The sequence below is a fragment of the Protopterus annectens genome, chromosome 3.part1 (genome assembly GCF_019279795.1).
Source record: "Protopterus annectens isolate FY-2018-M chromosome 3.part1, PAN1.0, whole genome shotgun sequence".
Lineage (NCBI taxonomy): Eukaryota > Metazoa > Chordata > Ceratodontiformes > Protopteridae > Protopterus > Protopterus annectens.
The window spans coordinates 1543964365-1543984590 of record NC_056732.1 but is presented as its reverse complement, the minus strand read 5'-3'; the positions used below and the strand labels follow the sequence as shown (position 1 = coordinate 1543984590).

General features: G+C 37.4%; 1 protein-coding gene across 1 annotated transcript in view; it reads right to left on the bottom strand.

Annotated features, from left to right (window-relative positions):
- LOC122798558 (nitric oxide synthase, brain-like) overlaps positions 1 to 20226 on the bottom strand; it is a 638878-nt gene that overhangs the window by 422814 nt on the left and 195838 nt on the right. The window contains exon 7 of the mRNA XM_044067612.1: positions 5688 to 5827. Within this exon, the coding sequence (XP_043923547.1) occupies positions 5688 to 5827 (140 nt within the window). The remainder of the gene's footprint in view (positions 1 to 5687; positions 5828 to 20226) is intronic.

Genomic DNA, 20226 nt, shown 5'->3' with positions numbered 1-20226 from the left:
AAGAGTTTAATAAATTCTAAGGATATTTAGTGGTATAGAAGGAGAAAAGACTAGCAAGTGTCTAGCAGCAAGGGTCAAAAACAGGCAGAAAGATAGGGTGATTTTATAGGTACTGGGCAGGGAGGGTAACCTGGTCTATCATTTCAAAGAAATCTTGGAGGTTGTCAGAGACTATTATGTGTATCCGTACAAATATAGGATTGACCAGGATAAAGGAGAAGTTGATAAAGGGCTGTACTGAGTCCAGAAAAACAATAGATCTTGAACAGGGATATTTCAGATATGGAAGTCAGGGCTGCATTACATAAAATGAAGCCAGAGAAGTCACAGGGGGCTGATGGCCTCCATGTGGATTTTTTTTTAGAATTTTTCAGGAGGAGGTGATTGAGTTTTTACTGTATATGTTTAACTCAAGTGCAGAAAGAGGATCTCTGACAGACTTCTTTACAAGTGCTGTAATGGTGTTGCTACCTAATGGGGATTGGGATGGAAGGATCCCAGGTAACTACCACACAGTTTCATTAATTAATGTTGATGCAAATATCATGGCCACTGTCTTAGCATATAGACTTCAGTCTTTTATTCACAGATTAGTTCACATGAACCAGAAAAGTTTTATGAGAAGCAAAAGCACTGAAGTCAGTTGATGGAATTTATGAGCTTTCTTAGATCAAGTGAAAAACGGGTGTCATATTTTTTGAAATCAAAAAAGCCTATTATTCCCTGGAGTGGCCATTTCTTTATAAGATGCTGAGCAAGATTGGGGTAGGGGACAAGTTTATATGGTGGATAAGGGCTCTATAGGTATGTATAAGCCCAGATTCCTATTAATGGACAGGTTTCTAAAGAGCTCATTATTGGCAGAGGCACCAGACTATGTTTTTTTCTGTCTCTCCTACTGTTTATTTTGGTTGTAGATACCTTAGCTTAGGGGATCTATAATTCTTTTGATGGAAATCCTATCTAGGTGAATTTATTTTCTTTGTTTGTTGACGAGTGTGTGCTGGTATTGAGCTGTCTTGATCTATTCCTTCCTAGAGCAATTGAAACTTTTTGAGGAATTTGGATGTTATTCAGGGTTGGAATGTCTCATCTGCATGAGTTGGAGTTAGCTCAGGTGGATGTAAAAGATCCCACAGCACCTATTAAAAAGAACAGGGAAAGTTCAATTTTTCCTACTAGTATAAATACCACCTTAGGATAAGCTTGTGCAACAGCAACAATCTGGCCTTAAATGTAAGCAAGACGAAAGACTCTACTTGCATAGTGGGACTAATCCAGTCAACAAAGAATAAATAAAAACTAAACAATAATGTCTTCAACATGTTACTTTTAGACAGTACAGTGCTCCTACACAAGTTACAGTGACCCTCTTTGTACCCTCAAACTTTTGTGAAGAAAGTTACAAACAATGACCACACTGTCCCCAGCTCAAGGCAAGGTATAGTAACCTCTGAGGTTTAAAAAACAAATGAAAAAGAAATGAGGTTAAAGAAATAATGACATATTCTCTAGCCCCCACCTCTCCCCATACAGAAGCACAGTGACCTTCTGTGCACACCTGAAAGCAGGGCCAGTTGTAGAGGTGATTCTAAGGACATGTCAAAATCCACATAAATAGCCTCGGTGAGTGGGAGCCACCATCCCCCAGAAGTTCACATCTGAGTATTCTGTGATGCATTTATAGCTCAAAAAATAAGAGCGGACCATTAAACGGAGCAAGTGAAACAGAATCAGTAGCTTTCATCCAGGTAATCCCCATCAAGCAGTTAAAGCCACTTCTAAGTACAATTTAGATGTTTGATTATGATAAAACAGGATGACTGTGTAATGTATTTCACTTTTGTGCCAAACAGTTTCCACACATTAAAATATTACATTTTGCTTCACATAATCACATTAGTCCTGCAGGCCAAAATAATAAGCAAATAGCAGCAGGCAACTAGTCATTTTCTTCTATAGACAACCACCACAGCAATTACACCTACTCTGTGCGTAGCAGGTACCCAGTTAAGTAATCCATATTTTATCTCACAAATGCACACTGGTCCTGCAAATCCAGATAGTGACTCTATAAACTGTTTAAACTTTCATCCAGCCAACCCTAACCCTCAGCCAGCAGTTAATAGCCAAGATGTCTGATTGCAATGTAATATTATTTCACCTCCACAGTTCATACAAAAAAGATATTGCACAATAAAATACTCCAATCCAAATGACAAAGCCAGAGATATATTAGCAAAAATATCTAGTTGATCAAGGTCAGCATTGTTATAAAAATAATAATAGATTTTATCTCACATGCTATCCCTGTCATCTCAAGGGTGAACATAAATCACAAAGATGTAAGTATAAGAAAAAATATCTGGTTGATCACTGACTGAGTAAAAACAATAATCAAAGTCAAGTCAAAGGCAAAGTAAACTTTATTCTCTTTTAGATATGCACATTATACAGCTAAATGAAATTAGACTGCTTAGTTCCCAGTCTAAGAAACATACATACATACATACATACATACATACATACATACATACAGCTACTATTTAGTAATACTAGGACAGATACTTACAGACATTATATGTATAAAAATGTGCCATTTAGGGTATTGCACAAGTATATAAATAACACTTAAGTCACCACACCTCTGCTGTTCACCTTGTTGATGCACAACTGCATGGCCAAGCATGAATCCAACAAAATCATCAAGTTCGCAGATGATGCCACAGTTATAGGTCTTGTGAGAAATGGTGAGGAAACAGCCTACAGGGATGAAGTGGAGCATCTGATAAGCTTGTGCGACAGAAACAAGCTGGCCTTAAATGTAAGCAAGACCAAAGAATTAATAGTAGACTTCAGGAAGACATAGGATATACATCAACCTCTGGAAATTAAGGGGGTGGTAGTGGAAAGAGTCAAAAACACCAAGTTGCTGGGGGTGCACATCTCAGATGACCTATCCTGGTCGACTAATATTAGCCACATAGTGAAGAAGGCACAACGTCTGCACTTCCTATGGAAAATGAAGAAGGCAAACCTGTCTCAGTCCATCCTCAAAGCCTTCTAAAAGGGTACCATTGAGAGCATCCTCTCAAATAACATCCATAGTTTGGCATGGTAACTGCAAAACTTCTGACCGCAATGCTCTCCTGAGCATAGTGAGGACAGCATAAAAAGTAATTAGTTCCTCACTTCCATTCATGGATGATCTGCACAAGACTTGGTGTGTGGGAAGGACTAGGAAGATAATCAGCAATCCCACTCACCCTGCCTATGGCATGTACTTCTGAGCTTACACTGCAAAACATCTAGACTGAAGAGGAGCTTCTTCCCTCTGTCCATAAAGCTGCTGAACTTGAATGCCAGGCATGACAGTGAATATTTAGATCAATATGCCACTTGCTATGAAGTATCAGCTATAGTAATCACTCTGTCAAATTGCTTCAATAACTGGTAGAGTTAACCTGATTTCTTATGCTATTACTTCCTGAATGTGTAATAGTCAGGAGTCAGTCACCACTTCATATATGTGCAATATGAATGTCAGAATATATCATATTACAACTGATGAAGTATAATATTCTAGTCAATCACAATGTAAAGTTATAGTGTTGCAATACCTACTAGTATAATACTGTTGAATGTCTTCCTGTCCAATTGTGGTAATTTATTGTTTTGTTAATATTTAATGGGCTTTTATTCTCAAATAGCCCTCCCCTCCAGTTGAAGCACAATTGCGGTTTCTCATTTTTTACTGAGGAAACTCCATCATTGATGTGCCCCTAAGGGTGTGGATCCCTTTCCAGTTGCCAGGGAGAGGTGGGCAGGCCATGTCCCTTCACTCATTCTCAGCAATTTTAATTTATTTTCCTGTCTAACTACCTCCACTTTGTGATTTTGCTTGGATTTTTAAATAATTATATAACAAAACTGTTTATTATATCTTAAAAGACTTAAGAAAAGTGATTACTTTTTCAACATTCTTCTTTAGGTAAAGATGCTGAATCAGCTCTTGTAAAGTCCACTAATTGTTGGAACACATTAGTATGTTATCTTTTATTTATTGATTGATTGATTGATTTTGAGTTAGAACAGCTACTGTAATGCAAGTCCCTTTGCATGTCAAAGAACCACAATGGTCTCCTTTGACAGTACCATATAATTCAGACTGAGTTCAACAGCCCCAGATTACCAGACATATATTTCAATATGCAGTTTGTCTTGTTTAGATTATGATGATAATTCCTCGTGTTTTTTTCTTTCTTTTGTTAACCGTGTAAAACCACTGGACACAAGTGTTAATTTTCAGGCAAAAGCACTGCCTGATTATATGACTAGTTCACTGCCACACAGCAAACAAATGGAGTTGGAAAGAATCAAACCCTGGGCTCTAGACTACAAGAAGCTGATCGCTGACACCTCATACCCTTTATCCACTGTACTAATTTGTAGAACAAGTGATATTCTTGTGTTTTACTGCTGGTGTGTGAAAGCCTATTTCATTATAAATGTGTGCTGTAGTCCATTAGTTCAGTTTATAACTCCTTGCAAGCTATGTTCTTTCTCTCTTAGTAGTACAGTTTTCTCAGGCCTCTTATATTTGTCTGAACTTTCACCCATGTTCTCACTTTATATCTATATATTTTATCTTTTTTTTCTTATAGTAATTTTATTTTTGTATTTTATTTAATGCTGAAGAAGACCTCCTCAAAACACTGATTCTGTCATTTATTCCTGCTTTGTCTTCTCAACAGTGTAGTTCTGGTCACTACTATAGAAATATATAGATAAGCATCCCATGCTACAAACCTACTTGCCATCTGGTATGACCATGACTGTGGGTTTTAGTATGAAAAGTTCCATTAGGACATCAATACATTATTTACTGTTACAGTTTACAACTCTTGTTACTCATGATTCCTAATTCGGAATTGTTATATCTAGAAAAAAAACTTTAGTGGAAGGCTGTTTCTCCTTAGTTTTGATTGCATCATTTTAAAAAATGTTCAGAGATCTCTGCTGGTGGACTTTGATATTTGATATGTTATGCCTTGGGTCTATATTGTAAGAGACATTAATCATGACCACTCATAGAACTAACCATCATCCCTCCGTGATCAATAGCCAATTCATTCCCCACAGGGTGAGAGTCAGTTTTGGTGTCTGTAATTTACACAGACATCAGAGTTTTTATTTCCGTTAGGTAGTAAACCTTCCCCTAGGAGGATAATGTTGACCTTCACATCACTGTGAGGGCCTAATATGCCCTCCTCTGCATGAGTGATCTTACCCAAATGCTAATGAGTGCTGCTGGAGGTGGCTTGTAAAGTCAAACCTATATCTCCAATTACACTCCAGTTGCCTCTACTTGCATGCAATTAAACAGTCACCAGAACACCTGTCCCACTTTGCAGAGTAGGTGTTCTGGCATTTGCTATTCAGTCCTACCCTGTCCCATTCAGTTCTTACAGGTCCCATACTGCGAAATGAACTCAGGTCATCTTTCATAGTTCCTTATTTTACTCTAAAAATCTTAGAATACAAATACCTAAACTTATATGTGATTTACTGATACATTATCCCCAAGGATAAGATAATACTATGGTTGCTGTTTAGAGCTGAGTGGTACATAACAGTTTTGTATTCATATAATATATTTTGACTTTAACTCATCTTTATATACTTACGTAGGATGTGTTAGTGGTACTTCAAGGATGATCTCTGATGGAATTTCAAACAGTTCTGGACTTTCTCCATTTACTTGTAGTAGCATGGGTAATACATCAAAACGTGTGCGAGGAGGGTTCCATCCATGCTGAATGCAAAGCTGTACAACAGAAAAAGTTGCAGTTATTCTCTAGGAAAACAGCAAAGTGAGTTTAGAGTCATACTCCATCAAAAGCCTTTCATTACATCTCTCCCCTTTACTGATGATATAACCAGAGAAAGAGAAACCAAGCAAAGAACCAAAAAGACATAAGTGTCATGAAGCTAACACAAAAAAAATTTGGAATAGGGAGAAAATAAAATTGCTTCTAAAGTGGAAATGAATTACACCTAAGTAAATAAAATGCATTGGGTTTTTAACTAAGTGAAATGATCCTTTAGATTATTTTAGCTATGACATGGTGTGATAAACACAGGAGAAAAAGCAAGCTCAACAGTCAGTTCAGAGTAGCCACACATAATGCAGCACAATATCCCAGAGTCATCATGTCTGCCATGATTTTTTTTTCATGACAAAAATATGCCATGAGGGACAGATTTAGAGAAGGATTATCATCCATTTATGACCATGTCTTTTAGAATTCTTCATCATAAAATAACGAAATGTTTTTATTGGGGGATTCGGACAAAATAAAAGCATTTTACAGTGCCAGTAAGTGAAGATTTTTGAGGTATGTGTGTTTGAGCAAGTCACCAAGGCCCTGGATGAGAGAAAGAGATCACATACAGACTATCTTGACCTAGCCAAAGCATTTGACACAATCCCCCACTCAGGTATTTTAGAGAATTTCTCCCAATTGAGAATTAACCCCTACATTCCCAGATAGGTAGCCAGCTGGATCAGAGACAGGACACATACTGTCAAACTGGGTTACTTCATGTATAGCAAAAAAAAAAAAATCAGAAACCAGTGGCATACCACAAGGTCCTGTGCTTGGCCCCTTTCTATTTGGAATCATTTCTCAGAAGGTTGGGCAAACTTGGGCAACCTGTGGTTGACCAAGTTCGCTGATGATTGCAAATACGGAACAATCAATGAGTCCACCAACGATGTTAATATACTGCAGACAGGGCTAATGCAGACAAGTGATTGGTGCCAAAGCCACAGATTAAAGCTTAAATGTGAGAAAAAAAAAAAAAAACAAGAAACAAAGCATTATTATACCATTTGAGAAAGCTGACATCCCTGCTAATTACATTATAGACAGCACCCTCCCCCAAGTGTAGACCCACTGGTACGTGATGTGGGTACTCAGGTTGATAGCAACCTGAACTTTGACCACCATGTATCTACAGCAGTATTATAAGTAAAGACATTGCATCTAGATCTAAGGATGATATAATTCCACTATACTCGGCCCTCACCAGACCAGTAATTGAGTACAGTGCTCCCTTTTGCATGTAAAAAATACCTGCAATAATTGGAGAGACTGCAGAGGTTTCTCACCAAGAAATTACATGGTACAAAAAGCAAGTCTTACGCAGAAAGACTAAAAGCCCTGTCACTGTATTCTGTCTCCTACAGGTCACTATGGGACGACCTGTGTCTAGCTTACAGGGCAGTCTCTGACCTGGCCCTGACGGAAATGCTACACATTCATAAATCAAACTGCATGAGGGAAACTTGCTCCAGGGATCTTAACCTAACCTCTTATATGAACAGATCATGCTTGAGAGAAAGAAAATTATTTCTCAGAGACTGCCACCTGCCTGGAACAAGTTTGCAGTTCACATGAAATATAGCCCCTCCCTGACCCTCTTAAAACGCAACCTAGATCAATGGATAGGTGACCACAGATTCACTTCTGGGGTGGTGCCCATGTCCCTCTTACACAGAGGAAGTCATTATTAACTACCATAGACCTTTACCTCTGTAAATTTCACTCACCTAACCACTGACAATTGGTGCATCTCATGATAAGTATGGCTATGCTTGTAAGGGCTCTAGGCCCTTTAGTCTAGTAACCTTCTATGAACATAGATTTTAAGAATGTCAGTATATTTAGGTGGTATGTAAATGTTTCCCAGCTGTATGGAAACTGAATTATTTAGTCTCTGTTTTGGTTTTCTGTGAGAATCAGGGTTGAATCCAGTTAAAAGAGGGCTAGTTTATAATGTAAAAGGAAAGGGTGGGTTGAACTTAATAAATCCATTTTTTTAGCCTATAGAAATTTATTTTGAGTGCTAAAAAGTGTCTGAAAAAGGCAATATTAGGAAATTTTTATTTGAAAAATATAAAGGTAAGTGGACGAGTGGAAGTAAGAAAAGGAAAAGAGAAATAAAAGGTTTAGAAGAGAAGTAATATTAAAGTAAAATAAAGATACAGAGAATTGATATAAATGAATTAAAGATGAAAGGGAAAGAATGGTATACAAATAATGAACGCAAATTATTATATTGATCCTTGGGGAAAATGGGGGTAAATACAAGAAAGCAATAAGGAAGAGGCAAGTGATTTTCTGAGAAGTTTATTATTGGACAAACTGCTGATAAAAAGTAATGTGAAATCTAAAATGACAGAACAAAGAATGTGTAATATAATAGACATCACAACACTGGTTTTTGAATTGTAAGAAAAATTAAGGTTTTTAGACATTATTCAGAATGTTTATGACTGGAAAATATTTGAAAACATTGATGTGAACATGGTGTTGTATGGGAAGTGTAAGGTTGGGAGTGAAAAAGAAATTGAAAGTGGGATAACATTTTACTCATTCTTATTTGGTGTTTTTGGAAAAGTTGTGAATAATTGCTGTATAACAAAAAAAAAGATGATGAGAAAGTAATATGTGATATAAGGAAATGGTAATGGTGGACATGGTGCAGAAGGCTATGAGTTCTGTTTAAACACCACGTAGATGGTTTGCTGACATAGCAGTGCAGCATAAGGGGGTGCTATACTCCTGAATGTGTTCTCTTTCAGATGAGATGCTAAACTGAGGGCTGAGGGCCAATCTGTCTCATTCGGTGGTGACTTATGTGGCTGTTAAAGACCCCATGGTCATCATCAAAAAAGGGGAGTTCTCTGATGACCTGGCCAAATTTCCATTAGTAATATAAATACCACTTTGGGTATCCCCTGAAAAGAGGGTACTAACTGGTCAACAAAGGATAAATAAATAAATATGGGAGAGACAGAATAATATATGTGTCAAGTGAAATGTTAACAGATTATATGGGAAAGTCAAGATGGAAAGTGTGACAAATGACTAAAGATAGGTATTTTGAAAATTATATTTTTGTTTTTTATATCAGTGAGCTCTTTTTGTCTGTATGAATTTTTTATGGCAATGTCATTAGGCATTTTGCTTAGATCACAGGCAAACATAAATCAAGGTATGAACTAAGGGAGAACACTAACAGGCAGACTAAATGAAAGCAAAATAGTATTATAGGCAGACCATATGAAAGGAAAAGAACATTATTTGATCACAGTTAAATGGCCATTAAAAGGAACTGCCAGAGAGTGAGAGAGAAGTCTGTGCATTTGACTGCAATATGTCTTACTGTTGTCAAAGTTTTCTTTAATTGTATTCCTGGTCAATTAAGGAAAAGGATAAGCCATTAAAATGGAATAAAATGGATAATTTTTATCATGGTATATAGGGAGGCAGGGTATGTATGAAATCAAACGGACTTTACTTAATCATTCTTTAAAATATCATTAATTTGACTTTTAGGTTATGGGCAGTGCATGTGTATACAAGCAGCAAATTTAAATATATTATTGTGCCTTTTATTTTTTTTTCCTCTCTCTGACCAGTGTGAGATATCACAAAACAATCTTGGGCTAGAATTGGAGGAGAGGCAGACTGCACATGAAATCAAAGGCCAATTACATGATCAGTATTGAACTATCATTGTTATGGCTTTTAAGACAGTACTGGGTGTGTGTAATAGAAGCAAGTTGAAATACAATATGGTTGCCATTATTTTTCTTACTTTCCTTACAGTCAAATACCAGAGGTAAATACAGAAAGTCACATTTTTGTAGGTACTTTGTTTATAATTTGAAACAGCAGTTGCAGGATTACTAATAAATGAACACTGGCATAACTAGTCAGAGATGGAAACTGCATATCTTTGAAAACAACAAGTTGAAATACATCACACTGGCCATTATAGCTTTCACTTTCATTACAAGCAAACATCAGAAGCATGCACAGAAAGTGCCTTTCATTATAGTTGGGTGGGGAGGCAGCCGATATGTAAAACAAAATATTAGTAAGAGGCTCACTGTTTAATGATTATTGATTTAGCTTATCATTTAGGGCAAGAGTCTGAGTAAGAACTACAAACAAAATAGATTAGTATGGATTATTTGTTATATTCCCAGCACAGTCAAACACCAGAGGTGCACACTGAAACTGGCTTATACTGGGATGGGGTGAAGAGAAGTGCTGTTTGTGAATATAAAGAACAATTAAATGATAATTGTTTAATGGACATTGATATGCTTTGTCAAGGGGGGTGCTATATGCATCTAAAAGCAACCAGCTGAAGTTTATTAATGTGTTCTTTATTTTTTTTTTAATTTTCATTCAATGAAACATCACAGGTGGATGCAAAAGAAGGTTATCTTTGGTATGGTTATGGGGAGGAAGGTTGTATTTGAATGTGACTTACTACTGCTGCCACTTGAGCACTCCTGGTCAGTGATCTAACTTGTCAGGGATAAAAAACAGTTACATGGAAAACTAATCTCCATTGTCTTTAGGGAAAATGCATATAACTTCTTCACAGTCAAAGCAGTTAGACTGAGGTTTCAAATATTACTGCATTATTTTAAAAACATAATTAATATCCAGTCTGTGTTTTTGCTTTTATGTGGTTACTTACAATTGATGGTGCCCCTACTGTGTGTATCTTTACATTCAGTTCAAAGCAGCTATTTACATTTTCCTTTTCTCTTCAACTGAATACATAACTCATACAATCTCAAATGTATGCAACTTTTAGAAGCTAAAAGACAAAGCTGCTTTTTAGTTGCCTCTGAAAGTAAAATTTTCAGCATTTCCAATGGTCATACGGAAAAAAAGGAGAAAAGTGCATTACCAGGATTTGTGATTTTGCAGTTGTTTAGAAACTCATCACATGGCTGTTTCACTATATCTCCACAGAATAGGACTAACTAATCTTCTTCTGGCTTTTTGCCAGTTAGGGGTCGCCACAGCAGATCACCTGTCCACTCATGATTGGCAGTGGAGTTTTTACGGTGTTGAGTTGCCAGCCCAGCGCCCAACCTTCCACAGAAGGCACACCCATGCACACACTCACACCTAGGGCCAGTTTAGAGTGCCCAGTCCACCTACAGCATGTCTTTGGGATGTGGGAGGAAACCCACGTGACCACAGGGAGGACATGCAGAAGGCACCCCAGCCGAGAAGCGAACTGGTGAACCTCATGCTGTGAGGCAGCAATGCTAACCACTGCAGCACTGTGGCCTATAGGGCTAACTAATAATAGTTTATAATGGAGTATCTAATTTTGTTGTTGTAAACATTTACTAGACAATGTCAGACTAGTTCAGAGATACTGCTCTGTATTGGTAGTTCTACATTGTTGTATTATATTACACTTCCACTAGGGTCATATTTGTAGAATGAGGAATGCAGTACATGTCCATAATATATCTATATCAAGCTGTCATTACATCAGAAATGAAAATGTTATGTATTTCTCCAGAAGAGGCAACTTTTTACTGTAAACATGTTATGATCAAAACTTCCTTATAATAACTGAAGCAAAATATTATGGTTGAATTCAGCAGTGGACTACAATGAATTCATTAATTAAGGATAACGCTAAATGTTTTCATGATTCTATGTAACAGTATAATGTTACAGTTTTCTGAAATACTATTAAGCATAAAGATAGGAAGACATAAACATGACACAACATATAAGTACCAAATAAAGGGTTTTTAATCAATTTACATTGACAGTAAGAAATGTTGCATAATTCTTGGTTTCATTTAGCAGTAGATTTATGATGCCTGTTCAAACTGTGAATGCAGCATGTCCAGAATGTATGTTTCCTGAACTGTCTTCACATCAGAAGTAAAAATCATATGCATTTTTTTAAAGGCATTGTTTTTCTCACTGCAAACATTAATGACCAAAACTGAGGGGACAATGTGGCATGTTGAAATTCAGCACCGATCTGTACTGAAGTCCATAAGGATAGAGTAACAGTCAAGTGCATTTTATACCTAAGTATTCTATTATAATTCCTGGATGATTTATTAAGAAATCTCAAAGAAACATTGATCTATTGTCTTTTATACATATATACCAAATACATTTCCGTGCATTTCATATTGATAATCTGGCATGTTGCATTATTTCCATTAGAGATAGATACATGGCATCTGTTTATTTTTATTTTTTTTTTTTACAGTTGTTAACCGGGGAAGTCTGACTGGACACAGGTCCGTTTTCAGTGGAGGCCCGGGGAGAAAAGCTCCACATAACAATAAGACAATATATGAGTATATATGCTGGACATAACAATAAGAAAACATATGAGTATATAATTATTCATTCAAGAATACAAACAGTCATACATAGGTGACAATTACTAGGTAGTAACAATAGTGAAAGTTGTTTACTGCTGGAAAGAAAAAAGAGAAAGAAAAAAATTGAGAGTTTTTTTTTTTTTTACTAGAGGAAGGTTACTGTTCTGTTTAGAACCTTACATAAGTTAAATAGGTCGACTGGCATTGTAATGGTCTTAACACTGGATAACAAGTATAAAATGAGAGACAGGGAGGAATGGCTGGATCTTGGTAGAATCCTGACAACAGTGCAGTGTGTGGATTAACCAGGGGGAGTAGCATGGGCAAAGCCAGTTATTTAAGTAATGGGTTTTGATGAGTTTTTTAAATTGGAGGGAGGAGGTGGTAGAAGTTAACTGGCTTGAGAGTGAATTCCAGATGTTGGCGATGGAGCAAGCAAAGAGAGATTTCTCAGCTTCATTTTTATGTTTGATGACATTTATGAGGTTTTGATCATTGGATCTTCAGGCTCTAGTGGTGGTGTAGGGATGAATTAAATGCTGAAGTGCTGGATTTTTTTTTTCTGGAAGGTAGTAGAGCTTGTGTGCTATTGAGTGTTGGTTGAGTAAGAGTAGCTGTGGTAACTCAAGCCAATTAAGTTGCCTGAGGGCAAGGCAGTGATGGGATCTGTAAGAGGAGTCAGTGGCAAATTTTGCAATCTTGTAACAAGATTCCATTTTGTTTAGTTTGCTGTGACATAGGTTAGTAAATATAGGAGAGGCATAAAGGAGGATCGATAGGAGATGTGTCCTTGCAATAGTGACTTTGGTATGTTTGGTGAGGAACTGTTTGTTCCTATAAAGGAGACCAAGCTTTTTGTTAACTTTCCTTATTGTTTGGGCTATGTGTGTGTCGAATTTCAGATTATTGTCAATTTCTATGCCTAGCAGTTTAGTGTGTGTGTGGTTGGGTTGATTATTATGTTATCTATAGATTTTATGGTAAAGTCATTGTTTAGAGGGGGAGATTTCCCAGGACTGAAGAGAATGAGTTTTGTCTTTTTGGGATTAAAAATCAGTTTGATGTTAATTATTTTTAGTTATGGTTTGAAGCTCATTTAGGGTAGGGGCAGCACATATAATAGTGGTGTCATCTGCGTATTGCACTACTGAGGCTAAGAGTGAGGCTGAGGTTATATGGTTAGTAAAAAGAGAGATCAGCAACGGACCGAGGATGGACCCTTGAGGGACACCTATGGCTACTGGTAATAGGGGGACAGTTGGCCTTGCCATAGAACTGCTTGCTGATGATCCAATTGGTAGTTACTGAATGAACCAAGATATGGTGGAGGATCTTATGTTAAGGGTAGATAGAGTGTCTAGGAGCATAGTATGGTTAATCAGGTTTATATTATATTCTCGAATGCTGACAATGTTGAATCTGACATTGTCGACACGAGAATAACGAACGCTCAGAATCTTGAGAGGGGAAAGTTGGAGGTGTTTTTTTTGAGCTGAGATGGGTAGGGGTATCTATTGTTATGGGGGTACAGATATTATTTTGGGTGTTAGGGCTTGGACGGTTTCTGTAAAAAATGTATTAAATTGGATGGGAATGTTATTGTGGTTGTTTGGTAATACAGGGTTATGAGTGGTGGATTTTCCTGGGTGCAGCAAATTATTTATTGTAGCCCAGAATTTTTGAGGGTTGTGAGCATATTTTTCCTGCATGGATTTATAGAAGTTAGTTTTGTCCAGCTTGATTTGTTTTTTGGCTTTGTTCGGAGTTCTTGATAATTTTGTCTCATGGTAGTGGTTTTGATTTTGTGAAACTGTAGCCAGGCTTTGTCCCTTTCTTTCATTAATGTTTTAGTATCTTTTGTTAGCCATGGGGCATAGTTAGCCTTGACTGTAATAGTTCTAGAGGGTGTGTGATATTTTTTAGGAAGGTTGAATTAAACTACTGTATGGCTTTGTCTAGAGTTAGTTGTTTTAGGGGAGTCCAAATGCAGCATTTCAGTGCATTGGTAAATTCAGTAGGTTTAAAGGATTTTTTGTTACGTAGTACCCTGAGGATAGGCTGGTGAGTATGGTGGGGTCGATTCCTAATTAAGTACGTTGCTTGGTTGTAGCTCAGACTTTCAGAAAGACAACTTGATTGCTGTGCCAGAGTGGGATCAGATAGCAGAATCCAGTCTAGGATGCACTGGCATGTGGATGTCTTGTCAATTCTAGTGGGATCAGATATAATATGGATGAACCCATGAAGGTTAATGTAGGTAGAGGGAGTCTGGCTGGTGCAATCAGACCAGTTGATATTAAAGTTGCCTAATAGCATGGTTTCTTGTGGGAGAGAGGTAAACATCCAGTTTAATAGGCTTTCCAGTTTAGTGGTGTTATTGCCTGGTGGGATATAACCCCCTGCAATAATTATTTGTTTATTGGAATTAAGCTTTAATTTGGCAAGAATTAGTTCTACATCTTTAACAGACTTACATTCAAACTGTTCAATACTGTGATGATTTTGAAATAGTATTGCTACACCTCCACCCTTTTTCCCAATTCTGTCTCTGCTTATAATATTATATCCAGGAGATATAGCATGGCATTTGTCAAGAATGTGTGTTTACTGAGATATATTAGAAGTGAAAAATAAAGAAATATATACTTCTGTAGAATAAAAAAAAATCTAATTAAAAATTACTTATGACCAGCTATGCCAGTCTAGGGGTCACAGTATGTGCCAGCATGAGATGGGATGAGATGACTAATAGTCTGACCTGTGTCAGTAAGGAAGCCTGCACCTCTTGTTTCATGGCTTCTATATACTGGCTAAAGTGCTTGCTGACCACATAGTCCCTTTTTATGCAGAGTCCAGCTAATGGACATCCCAACATAGCAGATATCAATTTGTCAATTTCCAACCATAAATTGGACCACATCAAAGTAACTGTTCTCAGCACCAGACATAGTAAACACATTTGCTGATCTTGAGGCAGTTTTGTAACTTAAATCTATACATATTTGTGAAGTTACCTAGCTTACTCGCAAAGGCAAACCTCTCTCCATTTTTCAGTTTTGCACCTACCACTCATTCAGGTCTCATGGAAACTGCAATAGCATTTACATATTTGTCAAATGCATTATCACCTATAGACAAATTTCCATAGACCCACAAACTAAACTTACTAAATTCCATCTTTCCCTGAACAAGACAAATTATCAATGTATACCGGTCAAAAGACACATGCCATGTCCCTGATATCCACATAAGATTCCTAGGTGCACTTGAGGAGCTTTATTTTAACAAAATTGCCTTTGCAATGGATGATATCAACTACCCCTCAAAAACCTGAAGCACCTGCACCTCCAAACTGGGTATGCCCAGAGATTTGTAAACATAATAAAAAAAAAGTATTTTGAACAGAAAGTTAACAAACCAACTACCCCGATTAAGTCTGACTATAAACTTGTAACCTTTTCTTTTAAAATCTTTAAATCCACTGCAGTCAATAATTTTGAATTCAGAATTTGAAACCAACCAAACTCATCAAACTCTGTGATGAACTACCCAGATACACTTGCAACATCAGCAGATGGGACACTGATGATGCTATTTAAACAAATGAGTTTTGTGCCTTTGAAGACAGTACCGGTCATCCACAGCTAAATATAATGGGAAGTTTAACAACAAACTACCCTGGTAATCTGCCAACTTAAATACAGTCTCTAACAAGAGAAGAAAAAAAATGTGAAATACTACAACAAATCTAAAATGCACCCTATTAAAGACTGCTTCAAGAATAGAATCAGTAATTCACTTCATTAATCAGCTAAGTTATATGAAGCTGCTACTGATAAATGCCTTGAGTCTAAAGAAGAAACTACACCATAGAAACCCCTGTCAGCCTGGATGAAGTAGATGTCTGTGTAGTGACTGAGACATGGTTTAAAACAGTGGAGAACACTCTGGTTGTGCAGGGCTATAATGCCTTCTACATGCTTATACCAGCTACTACTTATGAGGGAATAAAAAGGTGGCTATGTGTCAGTCTTCATCTAGAAAAGATTCACATCAAAGCTGGTGAATTTACATGATGTGCTACAACTTTCTCATATCCAAATAACCATCAGAAAGGTCCTGTACAATATATTAGTCTGCTATAGAACTTCTATGACCAAAAGAAACCAAAATACCTAACTATAGGAACTGGGATCACCGAGTATTAAACCCAACACCATCTTCAGAGGTGATCTAAACTGCCTAGTTATAGACTTCGAAACTGACACCACAAGTATTGTACAGGTACTAGTATGGGTGCATCTTGCATCATCCCTTGTATATCTTTGTTACTTGTTAGGTCTGATCATAAAGCCACCTCCTTCACAATAAAATTGAAACCAGAGACCCCTTCCACCCAAAGTACCTTCAGAAATTTCTCCAAGACAAAATACCTATTCCTAACTGATACATTAACAAGCTTCAAATCCCATCAAGCCTAGTTAAGTCCACTGAATACAATATAACTTATCCTACCTGTTTGGTGGGACCATTCTTTCAACAAGCTTTACAATAAAATGAAGAAAATTTTAACCAAATGTAAGAGGAGTACTTCCTAGAATGATAGAGCCCTCATCACTGAAACAAGCAAACAACTCAGGAGCTTAATAAGATCCACCAAAAACAAAACTGAGGCTAAAATAGCTACTTAAGCTAAAGACTATCAAAAGGATTTGTTTGGTTATGTTCGTAATCTCAAAAATACACGGCAGTAATGTACTGAAATGATTGTGAATGATGTTACCAACACTGAGGCTGAATATATAGCTTACCCACTGGCCAGTAAATTCAGCTCATGGTCAGCCGCCACACCTGCCATAGATGTCTTGACATGAAAATGGTGTGGTGATGGACAGTGAAATGGTATCAACATGAGAAACAGCTGGGGAGTAATGAGCATCACAGTTTGCACAACCCATAATGCAGACATTGGCTTTTTGAGTTCTTTATTGTAAAGAGTGCAGACCATGAAGGTGGGAGACTGCACTAAATGAAAATCTGAGATGGCATACATAACAGGACATGCATCATGTGTATAAGTAGCCATCAGCCTCTAGCAATAGTGTTCATGGACATTTACTTACCCATAACAGGATGGAAGCTGTATCAGCACTTTAATTCAGAATCCACACACGTGATACTCCCTTATTGCAACAGCTGGAGATTGGTATTCAGGACAGTCAACAGTACATAGCAGCATTTCATCAATCTACCTAATACAGCTGTAGGAATTAGGTAAACTTGAATTTTTATCATCTTAAATGTTGGCCTGCTTATAACCAAAGCACTCTGAGGCTTCTTTAGCATTCACTGGGTCACTTTGGCCTTGACAGTGTGCAGTAAACTGTGACTTAGCCACACAGCAGAATTCTGCAGGATTGTAAGCTGATTAATGTTTTTCATTTGGCCCATTAGCACAGACACTGTCCCAGCCTGTATTAGTAGGATTCACATCATCTGAACTCAGAGTGCCCAGTGCCATTTCTGGTCTAAGTCTTAACTGGTAGTAGTATCTGTTGTATATAATTCATGAATCAGTCCCTTTGTCTCAGTATGAAAAAGAAACTGTGTTATACGCATCAGTTCTTAAAAACACCATTAGACTTTCTTATATGTCTTGAAGGTCTGTTTGAATCTCTCTGCTAACCCCATTGTTGCCGAGTGCCTTGGTATAATACATGGTTCTATTTTCTTTCTTAGGATCATCGGAGATTACTAGGCTATCTACCTGGAGGTTATTTCAAGCCTAACCATTTCATCCCAATGTAATACCATAGACGTGCTAGTCAGTACCCAATATTACATTTAGTAACGACTGCCCATATCCAGAGGGCTGTGGACGCTATCCCCAGTAAGAATTTACAGTGCTCCATCGACTTGTCCAGATTCCACTTGAACAGTTTCATAGAGGTGCTCTGTTTCACATGAACTGGTACCCTATTCCAAAGATGTGGCAGTCACTGGAAGACAAATCTGTTCCTCCAGCATGTCCTATTTAAGTCGCAAGCCATATTTAGGTGCCTGGAATGGATACCTCTAGTCCCGCTTTATTTATGGATATCTAGCAAGTTCGGTAGGTTTGGGTCTGAGATTGCTTTGTAAGCCAAGCATAATTCTCCCCTAAGAAGTCTATATGACACAGAGTATAGTGACAGGGACTTTGGTCGGTCTGTATAAGGCACATGAGGTCTCTCCAACTGCTGCAGGTGCTTTGTACGGTACATACCGAATGGGGTGCTTTACTCAATTATGGGCCAGATTTGTGCAGAGTATAGAGGGGTTATACTGTCCTTTACTCTAGAAGCGATTCCTTTACTAATCAAGTGTGCTATGTAGACAGCTTTCCTTAATACAGTAGACACATGGTGGTCAAAGTTAAGGTCACAGTCAATTTGTGACTCCAGATCCCTTACCACTTTGTGGGTACTTAGGGTATTATTGTTGATTTGACAGTGTAAAGGGACATTGTTTGTGTCAGTGGGAATGATGATGCATTTCTTTGCATTCAGAATGACACCGTGACTAAGACACCAGTCACTGGTCTGCGTAAGACCATCGTGGAGTATACTGACATCATTTGGGGATTCACTTATTGCACCCAGTTTGCAGTCGTCCACAAACTTGGTCAGCTACAACCCCTTAGTTTTGACCGGAACTTCTGAGAAGTATATACAAAACAGTAGGCGGCCTAATAGTGACCCTGTGGCACCCCGCTGGTGACAGGTCTGCTGGTTGATCTGGAGTCACCCACTTTGATAGTGTGTGTCCAGTTTGTGAACCAGATGGCAACCCATCTTACAACAAAGTAGTTTGCCTTCAGTTTGCTAAGTTTATTGGTAATGCCTGAATGTGGGATTGTGTTGAAAGCCTTTGCTAAATAGAGGTATGTTGTGTGCACAGATTTACTGTCGTCAGTGGCCCTGGTCACATTTTTGAAAAAATCCAACAGATTTAACAGCCAGAATCTGCCCTTGACAAAGTCTAATTAGGTTGGTTCCAGGGTTCGTTCGTTCTTTCTTTCTTTCTTTCTTTCACTGAGCAGATACACACTTTTCATCCACCACATAGGCCAATAGGCAATTACACTGTAATTGTCATAGCCATTTTGTTTGATGCCTGAAAATGTAACAGATAGTACACAGATGAGTAAAACAATAATTGTATAAAGTTCATACAAAGAAATGTATGAGTAAAATGTCTGTTCTTTCTAGAACTACATTGTAATACGGCACAGGGTATAATACAGTACCGTTATTGTAATTGGTATGTTGTAACTATGCTGGTAATTAGGCTAACATTTTGAATATGCAAGTCAGACAACTTCAACTTTCAAAATAAAAATAAACAGACTTTATACTGCTGAAAACTGCATCTTTATTAATGTAGCTTATTCTGGCTTTAAATTTCATCTTCGAAAACAGACTGATATTTATATTAGTGCATAGTTTTTTGTATTCTTTTTTCAACATGATAAACTGTTGTTTACCACAATACACATACTGTCCTGTCCTCAGTGTTTAATCTGCATAAAAGCAGGTGCATTTGTGTTTTTCTGCAAGTTATTTTAATGTCCTCTCTTTGAATGTAGTTATGCTATCTATATGTTTGATGCTTTCTGCATAGGAATTCCCATGCTCCTGGGGTTATTTTAGAGGATACTTTTGCTATTGCAGAACAGCACTTAATTTTATGCAGTGCAATATATTGGGGCTAAGCATTGACATGAACTAGGAAATTCTGTTTACTGTAGCCTGTACTGTGTATATTCTAGACCGAATTAAGTGCAATTATAGGTAAACAGTGGCAAAGCAATAACATTATTCAGCTGTAATTTGGTTATGCTGTCAGTAACAATATGTTTTGTTTAGATAAACTCAAATACTACTAATATCACAGATACATAATTCATAAGTGGTCACACAAAATGAAACTGTAGTCTTTTT